This window comes from Hetaerina americana, unplaced genomic scaffold, assembly GCF_022747635.1.
Source record: "Hetaerina americana unplaced genomic scaffold, ioHetAmer1.1.p SCAF_2, whole genome shotgun sequence".
In the NCBI taxonomy this organism is placed as follows: Eukaryota; Metazoa; Arthropoda; class Insecta; order Odonata; family Calopterygidae; genus Hetaerina; species Hetaerina americana.
Window position 1 is genome coordinate 84,274,747 of NW_027286763.1, and position 27,661 is coordinate 84,302,407.

The 27,661-nt window shown below is 39.3% G+C and overlaps 1 protein-coding gene across 1 annotated transcript in view; it reads left to right on the forward strand.

Annotated features, from left to right (window-relative positions):
- The first annotated feature begins 4,736 nt into the window (after positions 1–4,736).
- Positions 4,737–27,661, forward strand: part of LOC139687533 (glutamate-gated chloride channel-like) — a 49,357-nt gene continuing 26,432 nt past the window's right edge. The window contains exons 1-2 of the mRNA XM_071584734.1: positions 4,737–5,097; positions 26,077–26,174. Of these exons, the coding sequence (XP_071440835.1) occupies positions 5,024–5,097; positions 26,077–26,174 (172 nt within the window). The 5' untranslated portion in view covers positions 4,737–5,023. The remainder of the gene's footprint in view (positions 5,098–26,076; positions 26,175–27,661) is intronic.

Genomic DNA, 27,661 nt, shown 5'->3' on the forward strand with positions numbered 1-27,661 from the left:
ATATATATTACATATATATATATATATTACATATATATATAATATATATATTACATATATATATTACATATATATATATAATATATATATTACACATATATATAATATATATATTACATATATAGGTATATATATATATGTATTTCTATATTCAAGGAGTCGGATACCGTTAAGATTGGTTTGAATGTAGACCTCCAGTGGTCTCTTTTCTGATCCTTTCTATTTATTTCCTCGTGAGACGTTCCTAGATACTTCCTCACTTGTTGAAGATATTGTAATTCTGTCCTCCCCCTCTATCTTCCCCCGTATTGTGGATTTTGTGTGAGACCTTGCTCAATACTTAAATGTGTTCCCCGCTATCTCTTCTCTTCCTTTTCACTGTGCACTGCCACAATTTTCTCTCCAGAGTCGCTGGAAGAATCAGGAGAAAACAAAATGGCCCTAATCCTGCTGTAGGGAAAATTTCTCATATCATCGTGGTGTTTAAGAGGCAACGTTTGCGTAAAAAGCAGCAAATAAGGACCCAATTTCTTCAGGGTTAAATACCTCTACCGAGTGCCAAAGACATCTTAGGAGAGCGGAATGAGCGAGTAGAGGTTTGGGACCAATGTGCCCTTGGGGTGAGAAATTAACACTGAAAGTGGTTGAATGCATGGTGATCAACTGCATAGGATCAAAATGTGGCGGATACCACCGTATATAAGTGTCGAAGGAGATTTCCAAGACCAATAGACCAACATGGAACTTGTAATGGTCATATTTCTACCTAGAATGGCCTATATTACCTTTTTTTCCAAGAGACCACAGTTGGTCCTCTAGTCTATAACCGAATGCTCTACCCTGCGAACTACCACACCTCTGATATTTCCAGATACATACGGAATTCGAAATTGCTATAATTTCTTCACTTCCCCTATTACTTTCAATACTATTTTTTTCGTGAAATTGGTTTTCAACGAAAAAATAAATATCCTCCTTGGGCCTGTATATTTACGTATTTCGACTGTTCAAATCCCCTAAAGTTATTTTTTAAGTGGAATGTATTAGGTTTCCTAGAAAGCATTTTACGAACTACTGACTTCTCTTGAAGGTTCAGTTGCTAATAAATCGATTATTCGATTTATCGAGTTGTTGGCGCGATCTTTTATCGATTGAGAGTAAATGTTTGAGAGGCGGTGTTGTGTTCAGTGATGTTAAAGGGGTCGTGTGTGTGTGTGGGCATTGGTTGAAAGCTCTTGGTCCTCTCGCATGCTCGGAAAGGCGGCGTACGGAGGGTTAGTCCGAGGTTCTCTGCCTCAAGAGTGCCGATGGACCGGAAACTACCGCGGCAGAAAGAGAGCAAGCGCTTCGGCGGCGTTGATTCGGAGTAATCTGAAGTACTACAGTCGTCCCTCGCTCACATCTAGGTAATGCAGGATACATTGCTTTGTGCCTCTTTAGGTCTTTGCTCTTAGGCCACATTTGTATCCACGGCAATTTTCCCGGATTAATTAAGGAATGGGGAAAAGGTACGGGGTAAATTCTCGATTCATGCCCCATCCGTCACGCCCGGTGCTCTGCTGTACATGAAGTGTTCTGCGTAATGCATTGGAAATTAAATGTGAAATCCCGTATTTGTTTAATTTCTTTTGGTCCATTGGATGTCCACGCGCAAAGAAGCCAGCCAAGCGACTACGATCCCGGAAGCTTCTGTGTGGCTACAGGCTCATATGGTTAAGAAACGCCATATCCGAAAATTCCTACGAGGAAAGAGTAGGCATGTTGTAGGATTTAGGTTTAGAGCCTATTGGTTTACGGATATATCAGGAAAGTCAGACTTTCAGAAATGCACAGGACAACTGAGGTTTCTTGCTGCACCAAGTGGATTATTATAGCCCCGAATTGAATCGGTATATTCGACCACTGAGATCAAATAAGAGAGAGAGACCGTCACCGTCAGATTCAATTGCTCATTTTTAAGCTATCATGATGGACAGCCATAACAAATTTACACCGAACCATCCGAATGTATTCATTTAATATCAAAGTGTAGGTATATCTTCAAATACTAATGTTTTCATGATATATGCGCGAATGTGTGAATGTGCACGAGTCTTTTTGCACATGAGAATACATATATTGAAATGCATGTATGACCTAATATGTATGCTTGCACGGCTGGTGAACTAACACCCTCCGCCATTCTCCTTTTCGGTGGCTTGTGGGGTATTGAGTCGAAATAGATGTTATTGAAAGACAATTGCTTATTGTAATCGAAAATCAATTTTTTCCTATAGGCTTTTCTGCTATCGTACCTACGATAACCGTTTTCGAAAACCGATAATATTTTCGGCTTCTCATCCCGTTTAAAGTTGCTGCACTGCGTTTAAAATATCGAACGCTAAAACACTGATTTTTTCCAACCGTCGTCCTTGCACTACCTTAAAACATCGAGTGCCGTCAGTAGAACAATCGCGTACTCGCGTTTCGCATGCCTCTGAATGCAAACTGCGAATTGGGCTCGTGCTTCCGATTGTTCTCTCCATTCCATCTCAACTACGAAGAAAGGACCGAAGCCGAAATTAAATCCCACTCCTATGAGGTTTGAGCACCACTACTTCACAGTATTGACTACCGGCACCTCCAGCACTTTGTCTATACAATTGGAATCGGTGGAGAAAACGTTTATCGATGAGATGCACTGTCGACGCCCCAATACCTGGTGTCCCTCGAAACTTTTGCTCGATAGGGGGCCCGATTCCTTCTCGTGGTCCCCGCCAAAACCATATGCATAAAACTACGTCGATGAAACTATCATAACCATTTGAACTTCAAGATCAGATTTTTACTTTTGAATGCATCGTTTTTCTCTGAATACATCAAAAGTATTGACAAACTTTGCGCTGCGGGGCTATTGAAGCTTTTTTTGCCATCTGACGAGAAAACAGTTTTCCTTGGAACAGACATAATCATCCCTACTCGCCATCGCTCGAGTTCCGATTGAATATAATTACTCAAAAACGGATATCCACCGTTTGAAATTTTTTTCTTGTTCGATCTTCAGGAATTCAAATGTAAGTAACAAATAGTGTTTATTCTTCCAATATAATGAAATGGAAAACTATGACTTCGTAACACAAAAATCAAAGTCGACGATTGCCGAAAAGTTTCGTTTTTCCTTTTACTCAAATCCAAAAACAGTTTTTGGAGTCGATATATCAGTTTTACAGAATCTTTTTGAACTAAAAAATCTTCAACACTATACCAGTTTTTAATAAATCAATCATTAGGCTCGACGTTCTTTTTCGGCGATGTTTTTCCGATCGAGAGTTGACCAATGACAGCTCTTCACTGAAAAATATCGGGAGTTGACCAATGAGGTCACGCTACCACGAGCACAACACAATCGGACTTGTTTGTTGAACAATTAAAAATTACTTTTTTAAATTTATGTTTTAAAGACTTCCTTATGATACGATTAGGAATAATCAATCCGAATTCGACACGTTTCGAACACCCTGGAATCACCATCAGTATTTCAATTCCAAGATTGGTTGACTGCAGCCCTCCAAAATTTTCTTTCCTTCCACCATATTGCGTCTTACTTTATTCCTTCACTTTCTCTATATATTTTTCCATTGGTCTCCATGGGTTGTGTTCCCCATCTGGACATTTCAGTAACTCATAGCTCTTTCAATAACATTTTGAAAACAATGGATATTTCCCTCGAAAGTGAAAACTATTGAAAATTGTAACAATAACCTTCGATTTTTTGGCGAAGATTGCTCCAAGATAAGAAAACTGGCAAGGAACTTAGGAAAACGTTGTTGGTGGGTCAAGAGAAATAATCTTGCACTCGTAAATTCATATTCACACTTTCTAAGTCATCACTTTCTGCGAAAATCGTTTCCAGGTGTGGTACTACGAGTACCATTTGCAAAAGGCTTAGTTTTCCGGTTCTCTGAGAATTTCTAAAAAGTGAAAACGTTTGGTTGGCATATATCGATGGCTGGCAGGCACTCCAGCCTCACAGGGCGACTTAAAAACTCAGTCCAATTGACTGCCATCCACTCTGGATACCAACATAACGAAGGTTTTCAACTTCACCCCAAATCTCGATGCGCCGATGACTCTTGACTTTTTTTTTTGTAAATGACAGTATGTGCACACTGTATATGTGACACAACGAAGCCCTTCGCGGGTTTGTCGACCCATCGGGAGAGAGTAATACTTCGCTCCAGCCTCTCGACCACCACGACCGCAACCACCATCAGATGAAATTGCAGATCGGGTTTCAGATGGGGTGGGGGTGTTGGAGAGGAAGGGATGAAGAGAGAAAAGGTGGAAAGAGATAACTTAGGCATGAACAGAAAGAAAGTAGAGTCACTCGTATCGAGAAAAAGAGTCCTTGGCGAACAGAGCGCGCGAGGGAGAGAAAGAGGGAATAGATGAGGTATTCAACGGGAGGATCCCGAGTGGTTGGAGAGAGTAAGGGAGTGGGGGTGGGAGAGAGTAAGGGAGTGGGGGTGGGAGAGAGTAAGGGAGTGGGGGTGGGAGAGAGTGAGGGAGAGAGTTTTACGAGAGCCAGTGGGGAGGGGTGGGTGCGGGTAGGAAGCGGGGAGAGAGAGAGAGAGGGGACGGTGGGGGGAGAATGGAGTCGAAGAGGGGGGGATGGAGGTTGATGGGAGGAGAGAGAGGCCGTTGGTTTTCGGCGCGACGCCGCCGTTGACTTCGTCTTGGCGCGCGCAGTCCAAAGAGAGACGCGCACTGGGGATCAACAGGGACGGAGTGTGAAGTGAGAGAGAGCAAAGTCCCACCCCACGAGCACACACACACGTCTTCCACCGCGAGGGCAGCCTCCTCGCTCCCGTCCTCTCCTCCCTTCCGTGTGGAAGCGAAGGGTTTTGTTCGTCGCCGCGGTCAAAAGAGCTTCCGGACCTCGTCGCCTACGCCGCCGGGACGGTTGGTCGTGTGTTTGCACCACTCCCACGCGTGTGTTTCGGGTGCTTTGAAGGGGGTGCGGCTGGAAAGAGTAGGAGTCGACATGGCCGGGAAGAACTTCTTATGGGTGCTGGCTGCCCTGTTCACCTTCGTGATTGCCGGCGTGGCTGCGGTCAGGTAGGCATTTTGGGAGGGGGTTGGAATCCGACCCTCTACCTTCCTGAACTTCTCGTCTCACTTAATTACTGCCGGCGTTGATTCCGAAGGCTGTGTTAGACGCTCCACTTATAACATCCCACCTATCCCTCGTCGACGAGTGTGTCCGAGTACCTCCCTCACCGAGTTCAGATCTTCAGCGTTACGCATGTATTTCTCATGGCTTTTTGAATATAAGCGCCACTTCCGACGTTATTCTTTTGGATTCGACAACGTCAAAACCAGACCAACTATCGGTTATGACGGGACAATAACTCTTATTGTAGCAATATCTTCCATATTCTATTAACCATACTTCATATTTTTCCGCCTCCATTCACATGTCTGCTATCATTAGAATGTGGTTTGAAAAACCTAGGAGACTATATATTAACTTTTAGCATTGGCCTATTAAATTATGTCAAATGATATTTCAAATTAGTTAAAATATATGAAAGTTTCCAAAAGTCACCCATAGTATGTGTCTGTTTAAAAAAATGAGCGCTTTTTAATCCAAAGTTGATTCTGTGAAAGGGTGCGCAGATTGAATGTGACAAAAATCAGGTATGTAATGAAGTAACTTAATCACCTATAGAATATATCTTCCACAGTAAATTCTAATTTTTCCGACTTCCATTATTCTCAAAGAATAAGTACTTTGTAACAGTTCGCGGGTTGTATTTGTTGGATACATGTTGATACCATTCTTCCTATGTGTGAGTTGCGAGTGTCGCATTGGTAAAATTGTGCTTTCTCTCTGTGTTTAACTCTAATTTAGGAAAAGTAAGGAATAATACCATGAATATTTATTCTCTCCCTTTGATCTCACCACTCCGTTCCAGTTTGCGATAATTTGTTGCTTTTTTTTAATTGTTTTAATACAGATTTAATGGGAGCGGCTCTAATGTGCCACGATGACCCTCCTCTTCAGACTCTATGATTATTGAATTTTAAAGTAACAATGGGGTTGAAGTAATGAATACTTTTGATGAAGTCGTACTTGAGTCTCATCTAAGGCATTTCAATTGTGACTATCTAAAATCATCACCCTACCCTTATGAGGCTCTTCCGAAAGACCGATGATTTTTGAGACCATGAATACAATCATCGGGTGATCTTTTTTTTCCTGTCGTTCGTACAATAATGTCGTGTATCCGTGTGCTAGGAGAGGAGATTTTAGTTATTCAATAAATGGAAGCGTGAGATCATGATGACTGGTTTTTATTGGAATAGTGTATATAAGTTGGTTCCAAATTTCGGCAATAGTCAAATTGGTAAAAAAGGACGCTATTTGTATGTGTGTATTGTACGTTTGTATGTTGTATGGATTGTGTTACATATAGTTAGTTATTGTACTAAACAGCTAATATAATGTTTTATTGTATGTTAGTCCTAGGATATCGTATTTACGAATTATATATATATATATATATATATATATATATATATATATATATATACATACATATATACATATATATATACATATATACATATATATATATATACATATATACATATATATATATATACATATATATATATATGGTATGTAAATTCTATCTATAACTATATTCTTGTAAATTTGTGACGAGGGGTTATGTTTGGTAGAAGAGACTCCTTAGTCATAATCTCGCCCCAAAATAAAGACAGTTATCTTTTTCCTCCGTAGGATTCAGCCTACCTCCGTTTGCGTAAAGAAATGCCTGTTCCCCTAATCAACAGAAACCTGTGAACAATTTCCCTTTGGCTTAAAACGCAATTCACATAAATTATTCGTCATCAGCAATGGGTGACCAAAGAATACCTTTGATTCCAGCTTCAGGAGACAAAATTTGAATGTCGCGTCAATGAACGCGAAGGTAAACAATTAGGCATGAAAATGTCACGAATTCAACTTTTTCGTAATATTATCAGTTTATATTTGTTGGGAAGTATGTGGCTATAGAGTTTTAATTTTAAGTTCGCGATGGAATATTTGCGCTAGTATGCGCCCCTGTTAGAATCCAGATCGAAAAATAAGTAAAAAAAATATACCCTGCCATCGAAAAAACAGACGCATAAATTGCAAACAACAAATGCATAAATTGTACCGATTCTCCCTTGCATGAAATATTTCATTCGATCAAAATGGTGCATTATTTTCTGCCGAATCCCGTACTTTTATCCTGACCTAATGAAGTTCCATTCTGCGCGGTATTTGTATCGAAAAACAGCCAATTCATTCACGCATTTAAAAAATACCTAATACAATTTCGCGCGCGAATCCAACGTTTTCCCGATTCATTTTGATTAATGTTACTACAGTTACATGAACTAGACGGTTTTTATTCATGAGATCGGTAGCGTCCATATAAAAATAGAATGTAATGTTCGATATGAATGAACGAATCATTCGCCGTCCGTATAGCATTATGTTTGAATTATTTTTCCCTCTGGATAGATTACGGTTCCTACACTCGGGAAATTCCTGAGGATCATTTTATTTTTCCTTAATCCCGAATATCGTGTTTACTATATTCTTCACCTAAAAATTTCCTTTTAGCTGATATTTTACTTGTGCTAATGAAAGGCTTTGAAAACTTCTTACTTCAACTTGCAAAAGGGAGGGAGGGGGGAACTCATCCCGGGTGTGACTAAATATGATTGCACTCCAAATGACACCGTTTGGTCAGCCTATGTGCAATTTACCTCCTCTTTGCGTTGCTCCCTTTAGAGCGAACATGAAGACTGACAAGTGCGTTGACCCCTAATGGTGGACCAGCATTGGACTCAATAGGACTTTTTTTCTCCTACCATCATTAACGATCTAATGGGCTTTCAAAATTTCCGGCGTCTCAATTATGAAGCAGCTGATTGCACTGCCCTACTTATCATTAATATTCTCAGCGGCACACGATCGGTACACCGAGATAATTTACATAATTAATGGCAATGGGCTTTCAATAGAGCGGGTTCACCCGGTAAATCCACCCAAGATCTTGCGAGGGACGACCGCTGCCCTTCGAGATTTTTACGTGAATTTCCGTCGTCATTATACCTTTTGTCAGAGTATTTTCAGCCGAGACTCTCAAGTTAAGCGTACCGTTCATACGATAAGCCAGCCGACTGGATGAAATGAGAGAATATCACAAAATTTATTTTAAATTAGACCTACATCATCCTCAGTCAAACGCTGTAAGATGGCAAGGCATGCATGTACTTTGTCTTTATAGTCGACTATGTGAGATGGACATCGATAAAAGACAGTTGTGAGGTCAATTTTGGCTCATCACGGGAAACGCAATCAACAAGAACTGAACTGCTTCTGTTCTAGCTGAACGCTGAGGCTAAAGGAGATAATATCCGACAAAAAATGTTGTCTGTAAAAGCTTAAGTTATCGTTTCAGTTAGGCATACTGAAAGCGTATGAATAAATAAGTTATAAAGGCGACGCCCTCGGTAAAATAGCGCATGTTGTACGAGCACTCTTCCCCGTGGGTCAATAATGAATCTAAAATTTGCCATTAGCGTACGTAGGTCCGTAGGTTAGAGTTATACGTGATCCCTCGAGGGACCCTTGCTATAATTTTCGTACCTGAACCCAAATTGATAACATTCACGTAAGGTTTATTCATGATATACTACGAAGTGCAATAGAATCGCCCCTTTCCTCTGATTTATTTTTTTAAAGCTCGAAAAAAATTCAAATGTTGAATGTGGGATTAATTTTTTATATATAGTATCTCAGCTCTGTCTTTTTGAACATGGATTTCTTCGGTAATCTTTGTTCGTGGGCGCTCCTTAATTGAGTCAGTTCTGAGTTAAAATGTTTATCAAATCGGCCCTGTGAATAAATTGCTTCTAATTTCCTTCATTCAGTGACAATTAGCTCTCTCTAAGAAGTGGGATCACAGAATGGGTTTTGCTATGATTTTCCTTACCAGCAATGTCCCATCACTCGAGTAACATTTCTCCTGGTGGAGGGAAAACTCAAGACTTCATGAAATTCAACGCAAGCTATAAACAATCAGATAAAGTTAAGCATAGTTCAGAGCAGTATTTATTTTACAACATCAGTACGACTTCTATGATGTTTACCGGGTTTTTATAAATCTTTCAGAATAACTTATTAGATGTCCAAACATTTTAGACGTGGAATGTATTTCTACCTGAGCTCTATCATGCTTTCGAATAAACGCCCCGCATATCACTCTAAATCTCAGAAACAAAGTCACAAAACACAATTTTTAGCTCAAGCACGTTTGTCAAATACAATACTTTTCCTTTCCGATATGTTTCTTTTAGGCAGAAAAACCATTTTATCCTGGAAATGCACAGGAAAGTCGTGCATTATCACCATATGTTGATCGTAATTCTCCGATGAACTTCAACACTGAAATATTTCTTCCACGGGTGGAAAGCTGTTTCTTTCTTGTTGCACACACGTGATGATTCCCGCGGAAAACCTTCAGGAACTAACACCTGCTCGAATGAAAGTGATTATGATTATTTTGTAATGGCCCGAAGTGATGATCCAGAGCAGTTCCGCGTCATAGAGTTTTATTTTTACGTAGTCGCACACTGCTCCACTTTTTTTTGTCCACTTAAAACGGAAGACGGAAGCTGGCCAACAGCACCTCTACATTCGTTTGTTTGTTTTTCCAATGGGGTCGAGGAACGCCTGGGCCACGAAAGCGTAGGTGTCTGGGTTTATCATCCCTGAATGAATTAGCACGAAGTTACTCCCTTCATTAAGGCTCGTCATTATTGCCTCCAACTGTTATATCTTATGGTCTTTCCAGCTCTTTTGACTTCTGGTGCTGCAATGTTAAACGACGGTAGTCAAAATTTAATGTACGGATGTATACAGCCGGAATTCCTTTCTGCTTTGAGCAGCTTGAGAGAAGAACGATATTGACTGAATCCTGGCTCATCTTCCAGTTCATTTTTTTTTTACTTTTGGACCTTTAGGTACAATTATCGCATTTAGGGTGGTCGGTCGAAACTGGAATTGTATGGTGCTTTCATTCAAACGTAGGTGTTTAGGTGTATTTATTTTCTCCAAAACTAACCGTAAAGTAGAAAGTTTTGCGCAGTTTATTTTATCGAGGAAACAGCGTATTTGCAAAGTATAAGGACTTCAAAACTGATTTGTAGCTTTGAGAAACAGGTTCCAGGATTCGGTTCGGTTCCAGATAATTGTCGGGTTCACGATATCAACCGAATCTTTCGAAAGGGATGGTAATCGTCTTAGAAAATATTGTGGCCATTGGTGAAAGTTAGGTCCTTTAAAAAATATCTGGATTCGGGATACCGCCAAAACTGTGACAGGTTTTCTTATACACAGTTATTAACAGCAAAAAGTTACGACTATGCTAAATTTTAAAAAAAATCTCAATTTAGATATTAAAACAGTTTAATTTCTCCTAAGGAATAACACAATCAAATTGACGTTTTAAAATCGTTTCGTTAAAAATTCTAAAAAATAGATAATAGCACTGCGTGTGGCTACTTGGGGCTGGGCAGCTCAAAATTTCTTCTTAAATTGTAAGTGCGGAACTTAATGGTAATTTTCCGCTTATCATCACCATGAAGATGGAATAATTTTAAAACTTCGTGAAAAAGAAAGTGTCTTTGGAGGAGATCATTCTTCTGAAGTCCAAAATATTTTAATGAATGCATATTCCATTCATAAAGTGTGACATATTGGGATCGTTTCGTGGTCTGAATGGAATCTTCAACGAGCTGGCGAGATATAATTTGACATATGTCATTATTAATGACATTATTTAAATATGTAAATATAAATGAGCCGGCGTATTGAACCCCAATCAGGATTCCCTTATATTTTACTAAGATAAATAACCGACAATTTGACCTTAAGCGTTCTGTAAGAAAAACCCCAGCACCTGTTCTTTTCATTGTTTGTCCCTAAAAATTAACACAACTGACTGATGTGTAGTCTCAAAACTGATATATATCATTTCGCATTTTTCGCAAGACAAAAGCGATAGATAACTGACAAAAGACACAGTCAGTATCGTGAACCGAACGATATGGAACCGGTTCTCAAACTACCAATCAGTTTGCAAGTCCTTGTAATTTTCACACACGGCGTCTGCATCGGAAAATAAACACTGCAACACTTGCCACTCTCCATTATTATGCAATGCATATATTTGAAATTATTACATTGCGTCTTTAAGACTGTTTTCAAAGGTCTTTCAAAGCGATGTTTAGAGAAACAGGCCCCTGTGCGTGGGACATAAACAGAATAACATCGCCACCAATTGCTTCTGGCATGGTTACCGGCTTCAGTGTCACCCATTTTTAACAAACGTAAACTATGTCCGGAGAGGGAGTGATCGAAACGCAAGTACGGGGACGGGACTCGGTGGAGTGAGGGAGGGTGAAGAGGATCTCGGACCACATCCGAAGCCACTATTTTTCGCTGACACACAAACAACCACGCCCCCTCCCATTCGGTTCGTTAACGCGAGAGGGTGACCGTCGTCGCCCTTTCGACTCAAAACGGAAGAAAAAGATCCCTTCATGGAATGTATCCGTCAGTCATTGAGAGAGAGGGAGAGAGCCGGCCGAGGGCTCCGAAGGGAGGGGTGGGGTGTATGATAAATAAGGAATAAATAAAAGCGTGGACTGCATGGGAAGGGGTTTATTGACTCGGAGGAAGGCGAATGAGATGGGTTTTGGGGTGAGGAAGAAGACGTCCCAAAGGGTTCCGAAGGAATTTCAGTCCGAACTGTCGGCCCCCGGAGTGCTCTTTGGGCCGGGTCTTTCTCCCTTTCCAGCCCCGCGTCTCAATTTACTACAAATGGATGTCCCAGGCGAAGACATTTAAATGGATTCGGATCACTCGCCCATCTACATGTACACAGTAATCAACCCGAAGGTCAGTTTGGTAGGTGATGGTCGAGTTCACCCAGTACTAAGCCCGACGGCGTGTGAGATTTACACATCAGGGTATGGGGACCGGTTCCTTTCTCTTTGCCGGTTATAGTTGCCAAGAAAGACCTGGGACCCGAAAAATCACAAAGTTTGTGTGAAGCTGAGAGTGCATAGAGGGATCCCCTGGAATGGAACCTGGACTTAGCTCAGCGCTCTACCCGTTGGGTTACCGCAGACCCCCATATACAATTATATATATATATATATATATATATATATATATATATATATATATATATATATATATATATATATATATATATATGCATAATGTAGAAAAGTTAGCACTATTGGGCACAGACAAAAACACAGAAACACACAAAAAAGAAAAGAAACTCACTAGGTTTCGAATTTTTGGTGGCCCAAGCCACCTTTCTCAAGGAGGAGAAGGACAGAACTGCAGAACTTCCTAGGGGCACCCTCCCCCCTTACCACCCGATGAATTTTCAAACGCTCATCGAGCCCCCTGTCTCCCCTCCCATTTTCCTACATCTACCTTCCCCTCCTGCTGTGAGCTTCCAGTCTTTTTCCTACCTTTGAAAATAGTTGCTGTTTCGAAAGTTTTGAGAGTCTTTTGCGTGAGCTTTGCACTATCGTTATTTTTTTAATAGTGCTGTGCTTCATTTATATACACCAAGCTCAATGATGACGGTCACCGATGACCAAAGCACGAGACAGCATCTCATGTTTATACATTTAAGCATTAATTACTTGACCACGGTAGACACATACTTCTATGTACGAAGCCTAGGATTTCTTCGTATCACCATTCGATTAGCCAACATCGTTTCGAGAAGTTTGGTTTAGTTAAAAGATTTGATGGACAATCAATCCTCCCATTTCTTTCCACGTTTGTCATTTTACTCCACTTGATGATATTAAATTAATAATCGTTCTCTCTTGTTTAAAACTGACTCATATTTGCGTAATTTGAGGAAAAAATACTTTCTTTCAATTCTCCACGAAAATGTTGGATGGGACCAACTTATAATAGACTGACGAAGGGAACGCGAAGTAGTATTATTAAACATAGAAAAACTTCTAAGCTATTTTGAATGTTAGTTGGGCACGGATCTAAAAGGGTTGTGCAATTCTGGCCGGCTTACGCCAATCTCTCAGAGATCTCGGGGAAGTTTGTCATCCCAGCGTGGGCGTTGCTTTTTGCATCTCCCTCATATTGGCGATGAAGATGATGATACTCGTGTACCACGACGGCGTAAGAAAGGAGAGCAGTCAAATTACCTAATACGCAAGCAATAATAATAATACCCAATATTTATTTAAATGTTAAGTTGATTTCTTGCGTTAGGCGATACTTACGGTGGTGGACTTGCTCGACTCTCACCGATAAAATTTTTGTGTTTTCCTCGTTGATGTTGCTGCGTGGACCAATCTAAACAAAAACAAACCGTCGAAGATCTGTACTAGAGGTGGGAAGAAATCTCTTCAATTTCCGATACTCATGAAAAAAAAATTTATCCTGAGTAATGGTAAAATATTCTTCTGGAAGGGCAAATATACCAATCAGTCATGTGAGAATTCCTATTTTAGAATACTGGACAAGTCGTTAACTCACCATGCGCAAGTTATACCTTCACCGCGTTAACCCCTCCCACGCCGAGAAAGCCAAGGCCTAATACCCTCAATGGTCGCTGTCAGGTTAAAATCTGTGGGTAGTAACGAAAAACTAACGAAGCCTCCTCATTAATCATTGCCTGCCCCTCACTCCTCCTCCAGCCGTGCCATTTTCTTCCTTCCAGAACATATTCTTGGAAGCCTTAAATGGGTCGGTAAATCTAAGGGTTGGGTTGGGGGGGACTCGTTGCCCCGCTTTCCGGCACCCACGGTTTTCACCAAGGCCCATTAAAAGATATCTCCACGAAAACAAATCAATGTTAAGTTTATGTCTCTTGAGTAATCCGGGTGCTCATCACTGTCACCGACAAACCAGTTACCGGTCGTACCTCTGGAAAATATTCATTATTGACAATGCGTGTGACAAAATAGTGAAAACAGATGTAGTGACCATTGGATTTTGCTGTGAAACTCCCGCCATCGTAATAATTCAAGTCATTCCGTTCTACTCTTTGATGTGAAATACAAAGCTTCTTCCTCGAAAGGAAATTTTGCGGTTGTGCTTTATTTGTGCTTTATTTATCTGGAAAATTCGTAAGACCTTTCTGAAAGTAAATTGTCTGAATTAGCCATCTATAGGAATAATGGGAGAGATGAGTGGATTCGTGTATAAAAAAGTGTGACAACAGGTCCCTAAACGGAATTACCTATTCCGTGGCTTCTTTTTTCTGTGCAGTAATGATTTTGTAGGATGGATTATTCCTATTTTTACCTTCTTATTTACTTCTGCTTCCCTTATAAAAAAATGAAGAAAGAAAAACACTGTGGATGCCAGCAACACTCTAGGAAATCTATAGGTACTTAAATACCTGAATTAAAAAGATTACTTTGAAATTCTCCTTGAAACAATTGAAAATTATATGTATTACGTCTAGTACACATGAATCCTCCGTCCTTTGTTAAACGAATTGTCGTTTCAATCTTTATACGAGTAGTCATGGAGGGGTGTAAGAATGTCAAAAAGTAAGGGTTCAAATGAAAAAGTCTTAATCCGTCATAGGGTCCAAATCCTTAGAACACGTGATAAATCTTTCCGTTATGATCCGTTACTTATATGATTTCCATATGACTTCATATCTTTGAGAGATCAAGTACATTTCACACTGGAACTTTATGAGAACATTTTATGGGTAAATTTTCTATACAAATCTTCGCTACATGTCTCTATTCAAAGGTAGTAGTATTGTCTTCTTACATTTGCTCATCTTAAACCTCCAATTCTCTCTCGCAACTAACGGGTCTAGATATTGAGGAATATTTGGTGCTCTCACGAAATATCCTTCTTAAAATTTACGTTCAGGAACAAGAATACATGCCATTTATCTTATACCATTTGATACAAGTTATCGATCTGTATAAAATTTATACATTACAATTTACCAAAAATCTTTTATCATGAGGTAAAATTATAATAAAAACTTTGTTGCAATTTTCCACAATTAAAACTTTATTTCGACCATAGTTTCGATACACTGCATCATCATCAGACCTGATGATGATACAGTGTATCGAAACCATGGTCGAAATAAAGTTTTAATTGTGGAAAATTGCAACAAAGATTTTATAATGTCTCGATTCCACAACATCACGCCTGACTCTTCACTTTTCGTAGGTACAATTATGTTTTCCACTCTTGGGCATGCTATAAAATACATGTGTGAATGTATAAACATACACGCACACACACACATACATATATATATATATATATATATATATATATATATATATATATATATATATATATATATATATATACATATACATATACATATATTTTTATATACTTAAGTATGCTACTTTCTGAAAGAATCCCTAAACTGCCTATTGCCAACGTGAAGTTGAGCCGTGCTTTATAAAATCATATTTCTCAAAGATGTAAATCCATATACTTGAGCTTAAAGAAACAGTCGTAAATGACATATGGAGCATTATGAACCCCTTATCATGAGAAATATGTGATTAATGGCTGGAACAGAGTTCATTCAGTGGGAAGCCTCTATATTAGCAAGTCACAAAGGCTTGCAAATTGACATATAGCTTTGAGAAACGGGCCTCAAATTATACTTGAGTAACAATAAAGAAAAAATGAACGTCTTACCGTCATAGCTAAACGTTTAGTTAAGACATATATTGCCAATTATATTTCTATGGCTTTTCTATGAGAGGAAAGATAATCTAGCTTAAATTGTATGGTTTAGAAATTATCCATATTTCCCTCCGGACACTAATCTGCCATTGCACACTGCTGTGGTGCAGCGTACTGGTTTCTTCAAGCCAACGCTGACCTATTCGCCCCAAGTAGACAAAGACTCCCAGGGAATGAATTTCAGACCTTAATAATTATTAAACTGTTGGAAATCTTGATCCAACACCGCGCGAATGACCGTTTCATCAATGTTGTCGGATTTTTGTTGTTCGCTGAACAGAAAAATTAAAAATAAAATTGCATTTCGTGGACTTTTTGGACGTATTCGACCACTACTATATTTAATACAATAACATAAAGAAATTATTTACTCATATCTTAGGGTACTTGGTTTTTTGTCTAAGTAACCTATCCAGGAGCTCATTTTTCAAAGTTACAAGTCGATTTACAATCACTCTGGAAACAGATTTAAATTTGATATGTAACTTTCAAATTTGAAAGCAGTGTAATGTAGGCAGGTGACAAGTGCTCCACCATTAATTACCATCAGCAGGACCCTTGTGTGTAAATTATTAAGCCTTATGAACTGGCGTGTAGCGTTTGAGAAATGTGCTCCAGGTTCTTCGCGGCTTCCTCCCCCGCCCCCCAATTATTCAGCCTGGAAAGGGAAAATTTTAGGCGAAACTTCTCCAGGGTGACACGTGGGCGACGAACGTTTAATATGACACGGGCCTTCAAGTTGTCGTTGAACCCAGGTGATCCTTGAAAAAGGATGTTGGCAGTCTCCACACTAAATAAATTTCCGTGTTATATTTTTAGACCTGGGTGGGTGCTTGCCACATAGAAGGGACGGAGAAACGAAAGGCAGCGGCGGCGGACGTAATGAATGACAAGAGGTTCCCTACGGCCGATTTAGTTGCTCCAATGAGAAGACGGTCACAATGCGTGAACGCAAATCTAATATACCTTGCGCTCTGAGTGGCTATGGACAACGTTAAGGCATCGTGATTACATCAGCGTTTAAGGCATAACATGGGGGAACATTCAGTTGAAGTTAATGACAACAAATATGGAATTTTCCATTTTTTGTGAATTGCAAACGCGACAGACGTTCCGATACCTGAAACTTATCAGATGCCTTGCTTACCTGATGATTAATGATTAATCAGGTGAGCGAGTACATAATTTTCTGCCCTACATGTGTGTACGAGGGGTGCTTAATTAAGATCGATACTCTTTTTCTTAACAATATACCTTTGCTTTTTCTAAAAGAATTTATGCTGCTTCTCAAAGTACACACCTTTGGATGCATTGACCCCTTCCCATCGTTTTTCCAGTCTTCGATAACATGTTGGAAGCCATTCTTCGATAACTTCTTCAAAATCGCCTGAGCAGCCACCACTACTGCTGCTGATAATTTCAAATGCTGACAACAAATGTGTGTATTCACGTCGGGGAACATAAATAAATAACATGGGGCTAGGTCTGGAATATAGGGATGATCAGGAACACACTTCATGTTGATTTTTCTTTCTCACTTTATCTTTTTTTAGTATTGGCGAAGCCGAAGATTTCCACCCATACAGCTTTCTTGTTTGCCCTTAGAATCAAAACCATGTAGCCAAGTTTTATCTGCAGTGATAACCTTCGAAAGAAACTCATATTTTTTTGCAGCATCAACGTTAGGTGCAAACAAACCATTGACAGAACGTCTTGTTGTTCGGGCATGTGCAATCTCGGAACCCACCGCATACAAACACGTCTCGTGTGCAGTTTTTCTGTTACCACCGTGTGGATGGCATCCAATAAAAGTTTCACTATATCTCATAATGATCTTGACGTTAGTTGACGATCTTCTCTCAAAATGGCAGCAGAAGTGTATATGTTTATTTGCTTTAGACCAAATACTGGAGTTCTGGGTCCACCTTTCTATTTAATTGATTGACTCCTCTCCGTAAATGTTTTTAACCGTCTTCTATATCCACTCTAGGATAGGGCAGACTCCCCATAAGCCTATTACACCCTTCTTTTCCTCCTTCTTTCCTCCCCTATTAGATTACACCCTTCTTTTCCTCCTTCAGGCCTATTATCATAATTTTGTCCAAACAAAAGCAAAATTTCAATGGAGTATCCTGTGTTAGCACAATCGTTGCCATGGGTGAACTGAACGTGTTTCAACTTGCAAACAGGTCCCGCTGGCGCAATACTGGAGTCTAAACAATGATACTTGTACCGCAGATTTATTACAAATTAAACCAAAAATCATCATTTGACGATGGGATGCTAAAGACGGTGATAGATAAAAGTAGAATGCTGGGAAAGCCAGATAGAGGGAGGAATAGAATATGATTTGGATGGAATGAACCGAGGTTGAAAGTGTGCAGCGCTAAAGAATGAGTTTTTGCAATATGGGTTCATGAAGATTTTATGCTAAGTTTGTTAAGGCTTGAACTAGAGTAGGGTGTATGGTAAAACCCCACACTAAGCCGGTACACCATTAATTGTAATAGTAAATAGTGTACCGATAGTAAATAGCGCACAGATGTAGCAATGATAACAATGGACACTCTTACAAATACCCATGCCCTAGGTGGAGAAAAACTCACTCCGGAGGGAATTGAACCCGCAACCCGTGGGCTTAGCAGACGAGGACTTTACCCCGCCGCCACCGGAGCCGGGTTTATTCTCCAGCATAAACGGCTTCTGAACCTTACAGAACTGAATGTAAAATCAAATTAAATTTTCTCGCAATAAATTATTCGACCATAAAATAAATGGTCGTTTTTTATCGAACGGCATTCGTATACCGTTTGTCTTGCTTAGAAGGACCTTGTGGAGGGATCCGATGATAGGTGGGGAAGGAGAGGTTTGGGGTGCTCTGAGACTCTGTTGTCTTACTCTAACAAGTTCATCCGTTGGGTGTGGAGGGTTCATAGAAGCTTGTGCATACGAGTGAAAATATATGGTTACCAAAGTTCAATTTTTAAGAGGAGACTGGGAATAGCATTCAAATCCAATACAATTAAGGATTTCTATTTTATTTTTCATTCCTAGGGTGATTTCCCTCTGTGTTTTAATAAAATTCAGATCGAATGTTCAAACCTCTGGGAAAATTTTCTCGCATCGTTTTTTGGAACTTATCTCGTTTGCCAGTTATCGCGAGTAGTAAAAACACAACTGGGGCTTCACAATCAATGGTCTCTACTTCTTGAAGTAATAAAAAACTACTCGTTGAGGATTTTATTATTTTTTTAGTTATTCAAAAAATACAATCATCTTTTAATTTTAACATTACCTCCGTTGGACTGTTAGAAAGGTGTCTCACAGCATTTCTATGGGTTTTTAAGAGGAGAGTTTTTTATTTATAAATCTACAACCTGTTATTAATTTCATCTTAAACAAGGGTTTTATTTTTTCAACACTTCTCTAAGGTATTTCTTCTTCACTTCATTCAATTTCAATATGACGAGAGAGTTAATTATATTTTTCCCATGTGGACACTGCAATCATGGCAGACGTTTCACATATGACCGAGGTTCCCACGCAATACCAATTTTTTCAGAAGACAACATTCGTGTAACGTTTCAAGTGACAGCCTGAAAGCTTTTTACCGTGTTATTTTTTTCATAAGTTATCCCCCTAGCTACTAAGATTATCAACTTAAAGGGAGCAAGGGAGATTGTGTCGCCTCATATTTTTAACGGCAATCGTAACAGCTTATGATAATGATGTCTTCAGGCAAAAAATGCTTATATTTGTACTAGATAACTTTAATTTTGCCATATTGTATTTAAATATTTCAGTTTCTGGTAGGACGATATCATCAATCTTAATTACTCCGAAGATAGGTTCAAAACGCGGCGTCAATTTCATTATGATCGGTGTTCCATAAAAATTGTTAATTTTGACAGAAGTCGTCAAGTCAATTTGGAAAGCGTATGCCGTCTCAAAACTTCATGACCAGATATTTGAACGAAATTAATGCATTAATTAATGCAAGTTAAATCATTCTTACCCAAGTTTCCCGCTGTGAGTTTTTTAAATGGTACAATAATTCTCATTGCTGAAAAAACAGTGGTTATTCATTAAACGATTAATCTACTCATGAGCTTTTGATTTCGATCCACTTAAAAAAGACTGTACCCAAATCTGGGGCGGATACAGGATATTTTAGAGGAGGGTTGACTATATTTTTCTGCTTCCCCATTTATTCAATACACCTGGCTAATCAAATTTAGCTTCATATTATTCAGTTAAATATTTTCTGTTGATTCCCTTACAATTTTCCTTTTCCAAACAGTCTTGAATGTAAAAAATAGGGATGCAAGTAAATAAGGGAAAGAGAACGAATAACTAAGACAATATATTACAAGTAAGCCAGTAATCAATCCAAAGGTTGATTTGATGTAGATGAGGGTAGAACTTATCTCTTAATAAGACCTACAATGGCATGTGAAATTCGCTCATCAGGGTAGGAAGGGGGCCAGTTTCTTTCTCTCTGCCACCTGAGGTTTCCCGGGAAGATCTGGAGCCAGAAAAATCGCGCAACTTGTGCGAATTTGAGGGTACCATGAAATGCCAGCCGGAGTCAAACCTGGTTGGTCATTAAACCAGCACACTACCCACTGGACCACCACGCCCCGCCCAATTGCCATAGTGGCTAAAAAATAAATTATTTTGTCAACGGACTTCAATTTTTATTGGGACATTTGAAAGAAATTTTCCCTTCCACTTCAACATTTAAAAAAACTACTTTCCCTTCCTTTCTCTTGAAGAATGGGGCGCCACCCCTGCGAGCCTACATCTACATTACCCCGCAAGCCGCCACAAGAGTGTGTGGCGGGGACCCGGGGGCGGGGGTCCTACCATCTGGATCCACGCCTGGAACTAAAACCAACCGCCAAAGCTAATTTCACAAAAAGCTACTGAATATTACGATAGCGTCCGTATTCCATGTAAGGCAAAACGTCAATTCGGATTTCCTGTGCTTTTGCATCAAAATGGATATGCCACTCGTAAATAAATTTTTGTTTGGAACTTTGTCGCAAGTTGCAAGAAGTCTGAGCGTAAAAGTAAGAATATTATAAAAATTTTTCATGAATTAGTAACTTTCATGAAACTACCCCATTGTAAAAAAGGCATATTAAAAAAAAATGCTGTGCCTTCTTTAAAGATATGAGGACGTAAGTTGGATTTTTCACCAAACGCCATCTTCACTAGGCCAAGTTTTTTCAATCGCTTCGGACGAACTTCTTCAACGCTTCTGGAGCGCTAATCCGGGGTCGGAAATCTCCAAGCGGATATCCCCGCGGGACGACGTAGCGTTCGCAGCTATTTCGGAAGCCTCGGAGTCAAACGATACGCGCGCGGGAGAGCACAAATTGGGGAGGAGATAGTGGATGAGGAGGGGTGCGTGAGTGGCGAGCATGAGTAAACGATCAAAAGAAATAAAACAAATCGAGACAACGTCCGGAGGCATCAACCGCTATTTCACAAGTGCACATATTATGTTTGGCCAACCACCACCATCCCCCCCTCCCCACTATTTATTTTCTCGTCTGGAACCTCGGCGATTGGATACGATATCCGGGGGCGCGATATCCACCCGCGGGTGGGGGAGGCACGTGAGGCGTTTGGCGAGTAATTGTTCCGGAAGCAAGCGTAATTATCTCGAACGCGTACGATGAAGGTCATACGGATTGCTTTACCTTTGTTTCCTCCGCCCCCCCTCACCCAAGGGTTCCTTTCGCTCTCGCGGAAACACCCACTGTGAACCCTTTTTTTTATTATTTATTTTAGCTCTGCCCAAAAATATCTCCGCCGTCTTGCCTACAACAAGGAAATAAATTGGCTCGAGCCAAGTTTATCCCTGGAAATTTGGGTCCTGATGTGAGCCGCAGTTTTTCATCACTTATAGAGCAATGTTGTGGTTCCCGCATTGGTCTTGACAAAATATCTTTTTTTTTATATGTTCGCCACTCTCGATTCTCTATATTTCGCGCTTAAGACATTAGTGTGGCTTTTAAAGTTTCAGTTGGGTTTAAAAGTCTGATCATCTTACTCTGACACCGTTAGGTTGAAAAACAACCCTGTAGACATTTAAAACGTTGTTCGGTTCCGTTGAAGTTCGGGACTTTGATTTCTTGCGGTTGAGCCACTGCTTTGCGGTAGAGCCACTGTTGAAATATTTTTGGGGAAATAAAGTTTTATTCTTCCGAAAATAATGTCATATTTTAGTCATTTTGATTTTATTTTTTATATTAGAATGCATGTGCGTTTCTTCTCCTCTTTTTCCTATCGCATACCACACATAACTCACCGTTTAATTCCAATTACATACTATATTCCCTTCTATTTGACCAAACTAATGATCAAGTAATCTCACGATTTTCAAAATAATTATGATTGATCAGGTATAGTGATAATATTTTGCCTAAAATTACGAAAACTCCGGTAACTATCCAAAGAAACTGTGGGAGATGCCGTAACAGTAACTATTAACGGAGTTGTCCGCTGATACAAATTAAAATGCAACAATTTCAAAGTGTAAATTAATTATAAAATTTCAAAGTTTAAAAGGACGCCTCGGTAGCTTAACTGGCTAAAGCATTCGGCCGGATATCAAGGGATCCGGCTTCGAATCTCGGTCTAGGCGAATGCTTTTTTTTACACTTCGAAATTGTTGCACTGTCCTGTAACTTCGTTCATAGTCACCAGAAATTGATGTGATTGCGTTTGAGACTAAGTGCATAATGTGAAAACCTACTCTTTGGCGCAATCTATCCTTCATTTGTGGCCCTAAATTTTGCTAATTAACGCTTTTCGGATATTACTCTTTCATCATATTTGAAATAATATCGAATAAATTTAAAGCGTGAAACTTAATTATTGGAAAATTCGAAATAACGGACGTGACAGCCGAAAATATCTGAGATTTTGCCTCGTATTTTTCGCAATTTTTCTCGAAACTGTTTGTTTGCATTTTTAAGATGTAGAGCTTGCGTAGAAATTTGATTATTTTCTCTCCATTCGGACTAATTCTTGAACAATGTTTTCGAAACTGTGATCTTAATATTTTAAATTATGTGCAAAAATTTGATCTGGAAATCTCAAATATTTTGGAAGGTCTTACGTGCTGGTGGGTGTAATTCTAAAGTTAATTTCTCAAGGAATCTGTTTTTAATGAATCGATTTTTCTAGTTCTACTTTCTTGCGTTCCATTTGCGAATTCATGCACTCTGTTCAGGAGTGTAACCTCGAGGGGCTGAGGTAGAAAGACTTAAATCTTCGGTCAATATCTTTTGTATTTGTTAATCAATACCATGTTTGCGTTAATTTAATCTCAAATTCTGTAAGTCTCGTATCTCTTGCCTCCAGTATTTTATTCTTCTGGAAGTTTGATGGAAAAAATCTGGTATTATTCTCGTAAAACTGACAGAATTTTCTGAAAGTTGAGCACTTTGTCACCATCTACCGCCAAAAAATCCTTTGTAACAAATTATAGAGCTTACTTCCTCTGCCTGCTTCAGCTGGCAGAAATGGAATTAGATCCAAATATAATAAATCATAAGTTTAATATGTTCAAAAAGTATTTATATTTGTGTTTAGGCAAAATTAAAAGAAATGCATTTCAATATTAGAATTCTCACAGAATTATATGAGATTTAAAGGCAAATATGTCCTATGCTTGTCCCTCGAATTTCAGATTTATATACCTGCAAGATGTACCAAGAATATCAAATTCAATAATTACTATACGCAGACGTGTAACCATTCATAAGCATAAATGTAGGAAATATATGTATGAATTGTGACTTTAATGATGACCTTCAATCGGAACCGAAAGCTAATTTTTTAAATACGGCTAACATTGAGATTCTTCAGCTGTGTTGCAAGGACATTTTTGGACCACCCTGTTCCCTTATTCGGTCGGGACCGCTCTTAGGCTGAACGGGGATATGTGAAAAATGCGCAAATGAGGGTGTCCGGCAAGAAATGTTACCATGGCTTTTCTTCGTAAGACTATGGTATGCATTCAAATGTTCTGCAGTCCTGAGATATCATAATGTTATAATGCGATCGAAGTCGAAACATTATGATGGCAATAGTCTTTTCTCACGATACATGTTATTTGACAGGTGCATTATAACATATCAAACTATGCCTGTCACATTTAAGGTTACAATGGGCAATATTGGCACAATAGTTAACTACATTCCTTATTTACACGCACAAAATCACGCATTACATTTCAATTCGACTTCTAAATCTAGTGCCACGCCAGATTTAGATTCTACGTCGTGGAAGGAGAGTGAAGACCTGTCGTCGAAAACTTTTCCATAGATGCGAATTAGGTGAATGAGATTTATAAGCTACGTCCAGACACAAGCATTAGAGAGCAGCATTTAGGTGCCCAAATGTAAGGCACCTAATGGTATGACCGCTTGAGTTTGGACACCCTACGCAGTAGTACTGCCACCTGTGTAGCTAAGAATAAGGGATAAACAAATAAAGCTATAAATAAGGGATAAGGAATAAGGGATGTCCGAATTTAAATATTTTGATATTTGAGATATTATCTGCAAAAATGTGTGTAGTTACAAAGCAGCATAACGTTTCCTGCGTAATTCTGAGTTCCCTTCATAATTCATGCGGCAAAGTTTTATTAAATTTTTCCATTTCTCTCTTTTAATATAATAGCTTGGGCGATTTTTGCTCTAGTTTCGTATTCATTTTCTCTTATCGGACTACATTTAACTGTCTGGATTTTCCTTGTTTTTCTATTTTGCTTTAGTGATTAGGTCAGATAGTGTTACTCTTCAATGGCTTAAAACTTTTTATCTTATTTATACGGTATTTTACTCCAGAGTAATTTTTCGGTCATTAATCCTTGTCAGTAATTGTTTTAAGATTTTCTTTGTGCCGTGTCTAGTTAATTTATATTTATGCGTACTTTTCTTGCTAAATGTTTTATCTTTATAAGTTCAGCTTAGTGTCAATTCAAGATTTATCCTACAATTAGTCTTCCTTAGCGTTTTTTTCTTCATTTTTGTTGGTTTTATTAGTTTGTGGTCCCACTTAGGGAAACGGTGGCTCCTTTTGCAAAGGTTTGACGCACGACCAATGATTACACAGTTGGATTCATGCAGACAGCTATATTTTTACGCTTGAAGATTATTTTCCGTATCGTTTATACGCCAAAATAAGATTTAACGAGCACACAAACGAGGCCTGGATACAAACAGGATGACAAAGACGATGTTCTTAGTCTTGAAATGAAGCATCAAACAAAGAAATGTGTTCTTACCTCTACATTCCAAATATCTGTATCCAATAACTTGATAAATTAAAGTTATTACAAGAAGCTATATTGATGCGGAAGGCGCCATATTTCTCTTTCCTTTGAAAAGCTCTAACTTTTCCGACCTCGTATTTATAAAGCCCTTTGTTTCTTCTACGAGTAAATATTCTCTCAAAGAAATAATCACTGTAATTGTAACCATAAAATATTATACACTCCCTTCATGGTGATTACTCTTCGACTAGTTGTCTTGCTTCCAGCACTTGGAATTATAGGGTTGCAATATGGCGTATTTAGGATGTACTTATTGTGTCCTGAATCCGGGGGCCGAAATAGTTACCTAAATATACGCCCTCTCGCTACCTAATGAGTTTGGACACCCTTCAATATGTTGTCTACACTAAATCGGGCGATTAAGGTGCCTAAATGACGAGTCTGTACACAGCTTTATACTCAAGAGCCATGTTTAAATCAGATATGGGGTGGAAAGAGAAAGTTGCGAAGACGAATAGTTTTTTGGAAGAACAAATGACTGATATCCTCTCGCATAAATATTCTGGTTTTGCTCCTTATTTTTTATGTTGGGAATATTTTTCCCCAAAAGTTATTAGAATTGACCAATGAGTCGCTTCATTTCTACCAAGGATTTTGATGCCGCCAAGTAAACATTATATTAGAAATGTGTAGGCCTGTCAGTGTGAGAGATGTCGAAGTGGCAGCTGAGATTATTTACTATATATTATGTGTGTTAAGGGTCGTTCTTTTCGCCTGAAAATAATGTCTAACCAAGATATCATACCTTACTTTAGAAAGAATAGCTCCGATAGTCCTGGTGACTACGTCTTCGTCACCGCGATTGTTTAAATCCATGTAACTATTATTGGAGATAGGAACAAGTTAATGACCTTTCTCCCCTTATCTCCAACAGGAAGGATCCTCGCAATGCCGAGGCTGAGATTATCAAGTTGCTGCTGAACCCTGAGAGATACGATAAAAGGATCAGGCCGCCTGGAGATAACACAACAAGTAAGTGATTCCAACTTGTCCCTCAAACCTCAGTGGCCCAAGCCAATGACATTGCACGGGGCAACGAGAAATATATATTTTATTCCCATTTCGACAAATGTTAACGATAAACAGCTAGCAATCCCCGTTTCTCAGTTGCATTTGATACGAATTTTAAATGGACCATGTTCGAAAGAAGGAGAATTTAATTTTACCTCATAGAAAACTTTTTGTGCATAAGTGTCCATTAATTTGCTTCCGCGGTCTCAAATATTCCTGGCACTCGGATTTTTCTTATAAAATAGCTCCACACTGGACGATTTATAAAAATGCGTCGCATATGGTTTTTTTTTAACTTTTAACTCTCCCACCGTAGTCCATGGTAATATCATTGAGACATCAGAATGACCCCTTGCCAATACTTCTCCGTGTTGCGTTACTAATTATTTTTAAATGAATTTCCTTTCTTCTAAAAACCCTCAACGCAGGTGCTGGAGATCGTAGATGAGCTCTGTTAATTTCATAGATCTGAAGTAAAGTAAAAATTATTTATTTTTACATGTGGATTCATTACGTATTCACAGAAACAAATATGGAAAAAATAAATTCCTTTAAACTTAAGGATTACAACCTACAATGTTCTTCCGGAAAATAAGTGTACTGAGCTCAGGAAAAAAAATTTATTACACTTTTACATATCTTAAGCTAATATTCCTCAAAATAGGACATATGATAGGCTAGGCACTATTGTTTTTGGCACATTACACTGCTCTGCTATCATCCAAACACTAAGACGACGATCAGAGTTCAGTACATCGCGAACTTTTCGCACATTTTCGTCGGTGAGTGTCGTTGATGGGCGTCCAGGCCGTGGTTCGTCGTCGACCTCTTCTCTGCCCTCCACGAACATCTTGTGCCACCGAAAGATCATGTTTCTGGACATGGCTGACTCCCCGTAAGCCTGGTTAATCATACCGACAGTTTCGGTAGACGATTTCCCAAGCCTTACCGCAAATTTGATGGAATAACGCTGCTCCAAAAACTTCGGCATCGCGTTCCGTGACGTGGGTCGAGCGTGGAGGTTCGCGTTAACAGAGCTCCTCACTACACCACAGCTCAGAGCCGACTGCCTTTTTCAGCGTCGCTTGCCAACATACCCCCCTCCAATCGCAGCCCGTCAGAGCGGTGCTGGGCGCGCCTGGAGCGGCGGGAAAAAATCAGTACACTTATTTTCCGGACGAACCCTGTAGTAGATATTCTCAACAGAGGTTCTTTGTCGACCTCATAAGATGTGTTGCATAAGATGGTTGCACGTAAAGATTTGATCTAGGTGCTATTTCTACTAAAGGTAGAAAATCTGGAATTGACCTTTTCCACCCCATTGAACGGATACGTGGTTTTGGTAAACTTTGAAAAGATCTATGCCGTTCGAAACATTTATTTCTCAAAATATCCCTCGCAAATCGAATCGTTCACCGGTGTAGGGATTTTGAAAACCAAGCCGTGCG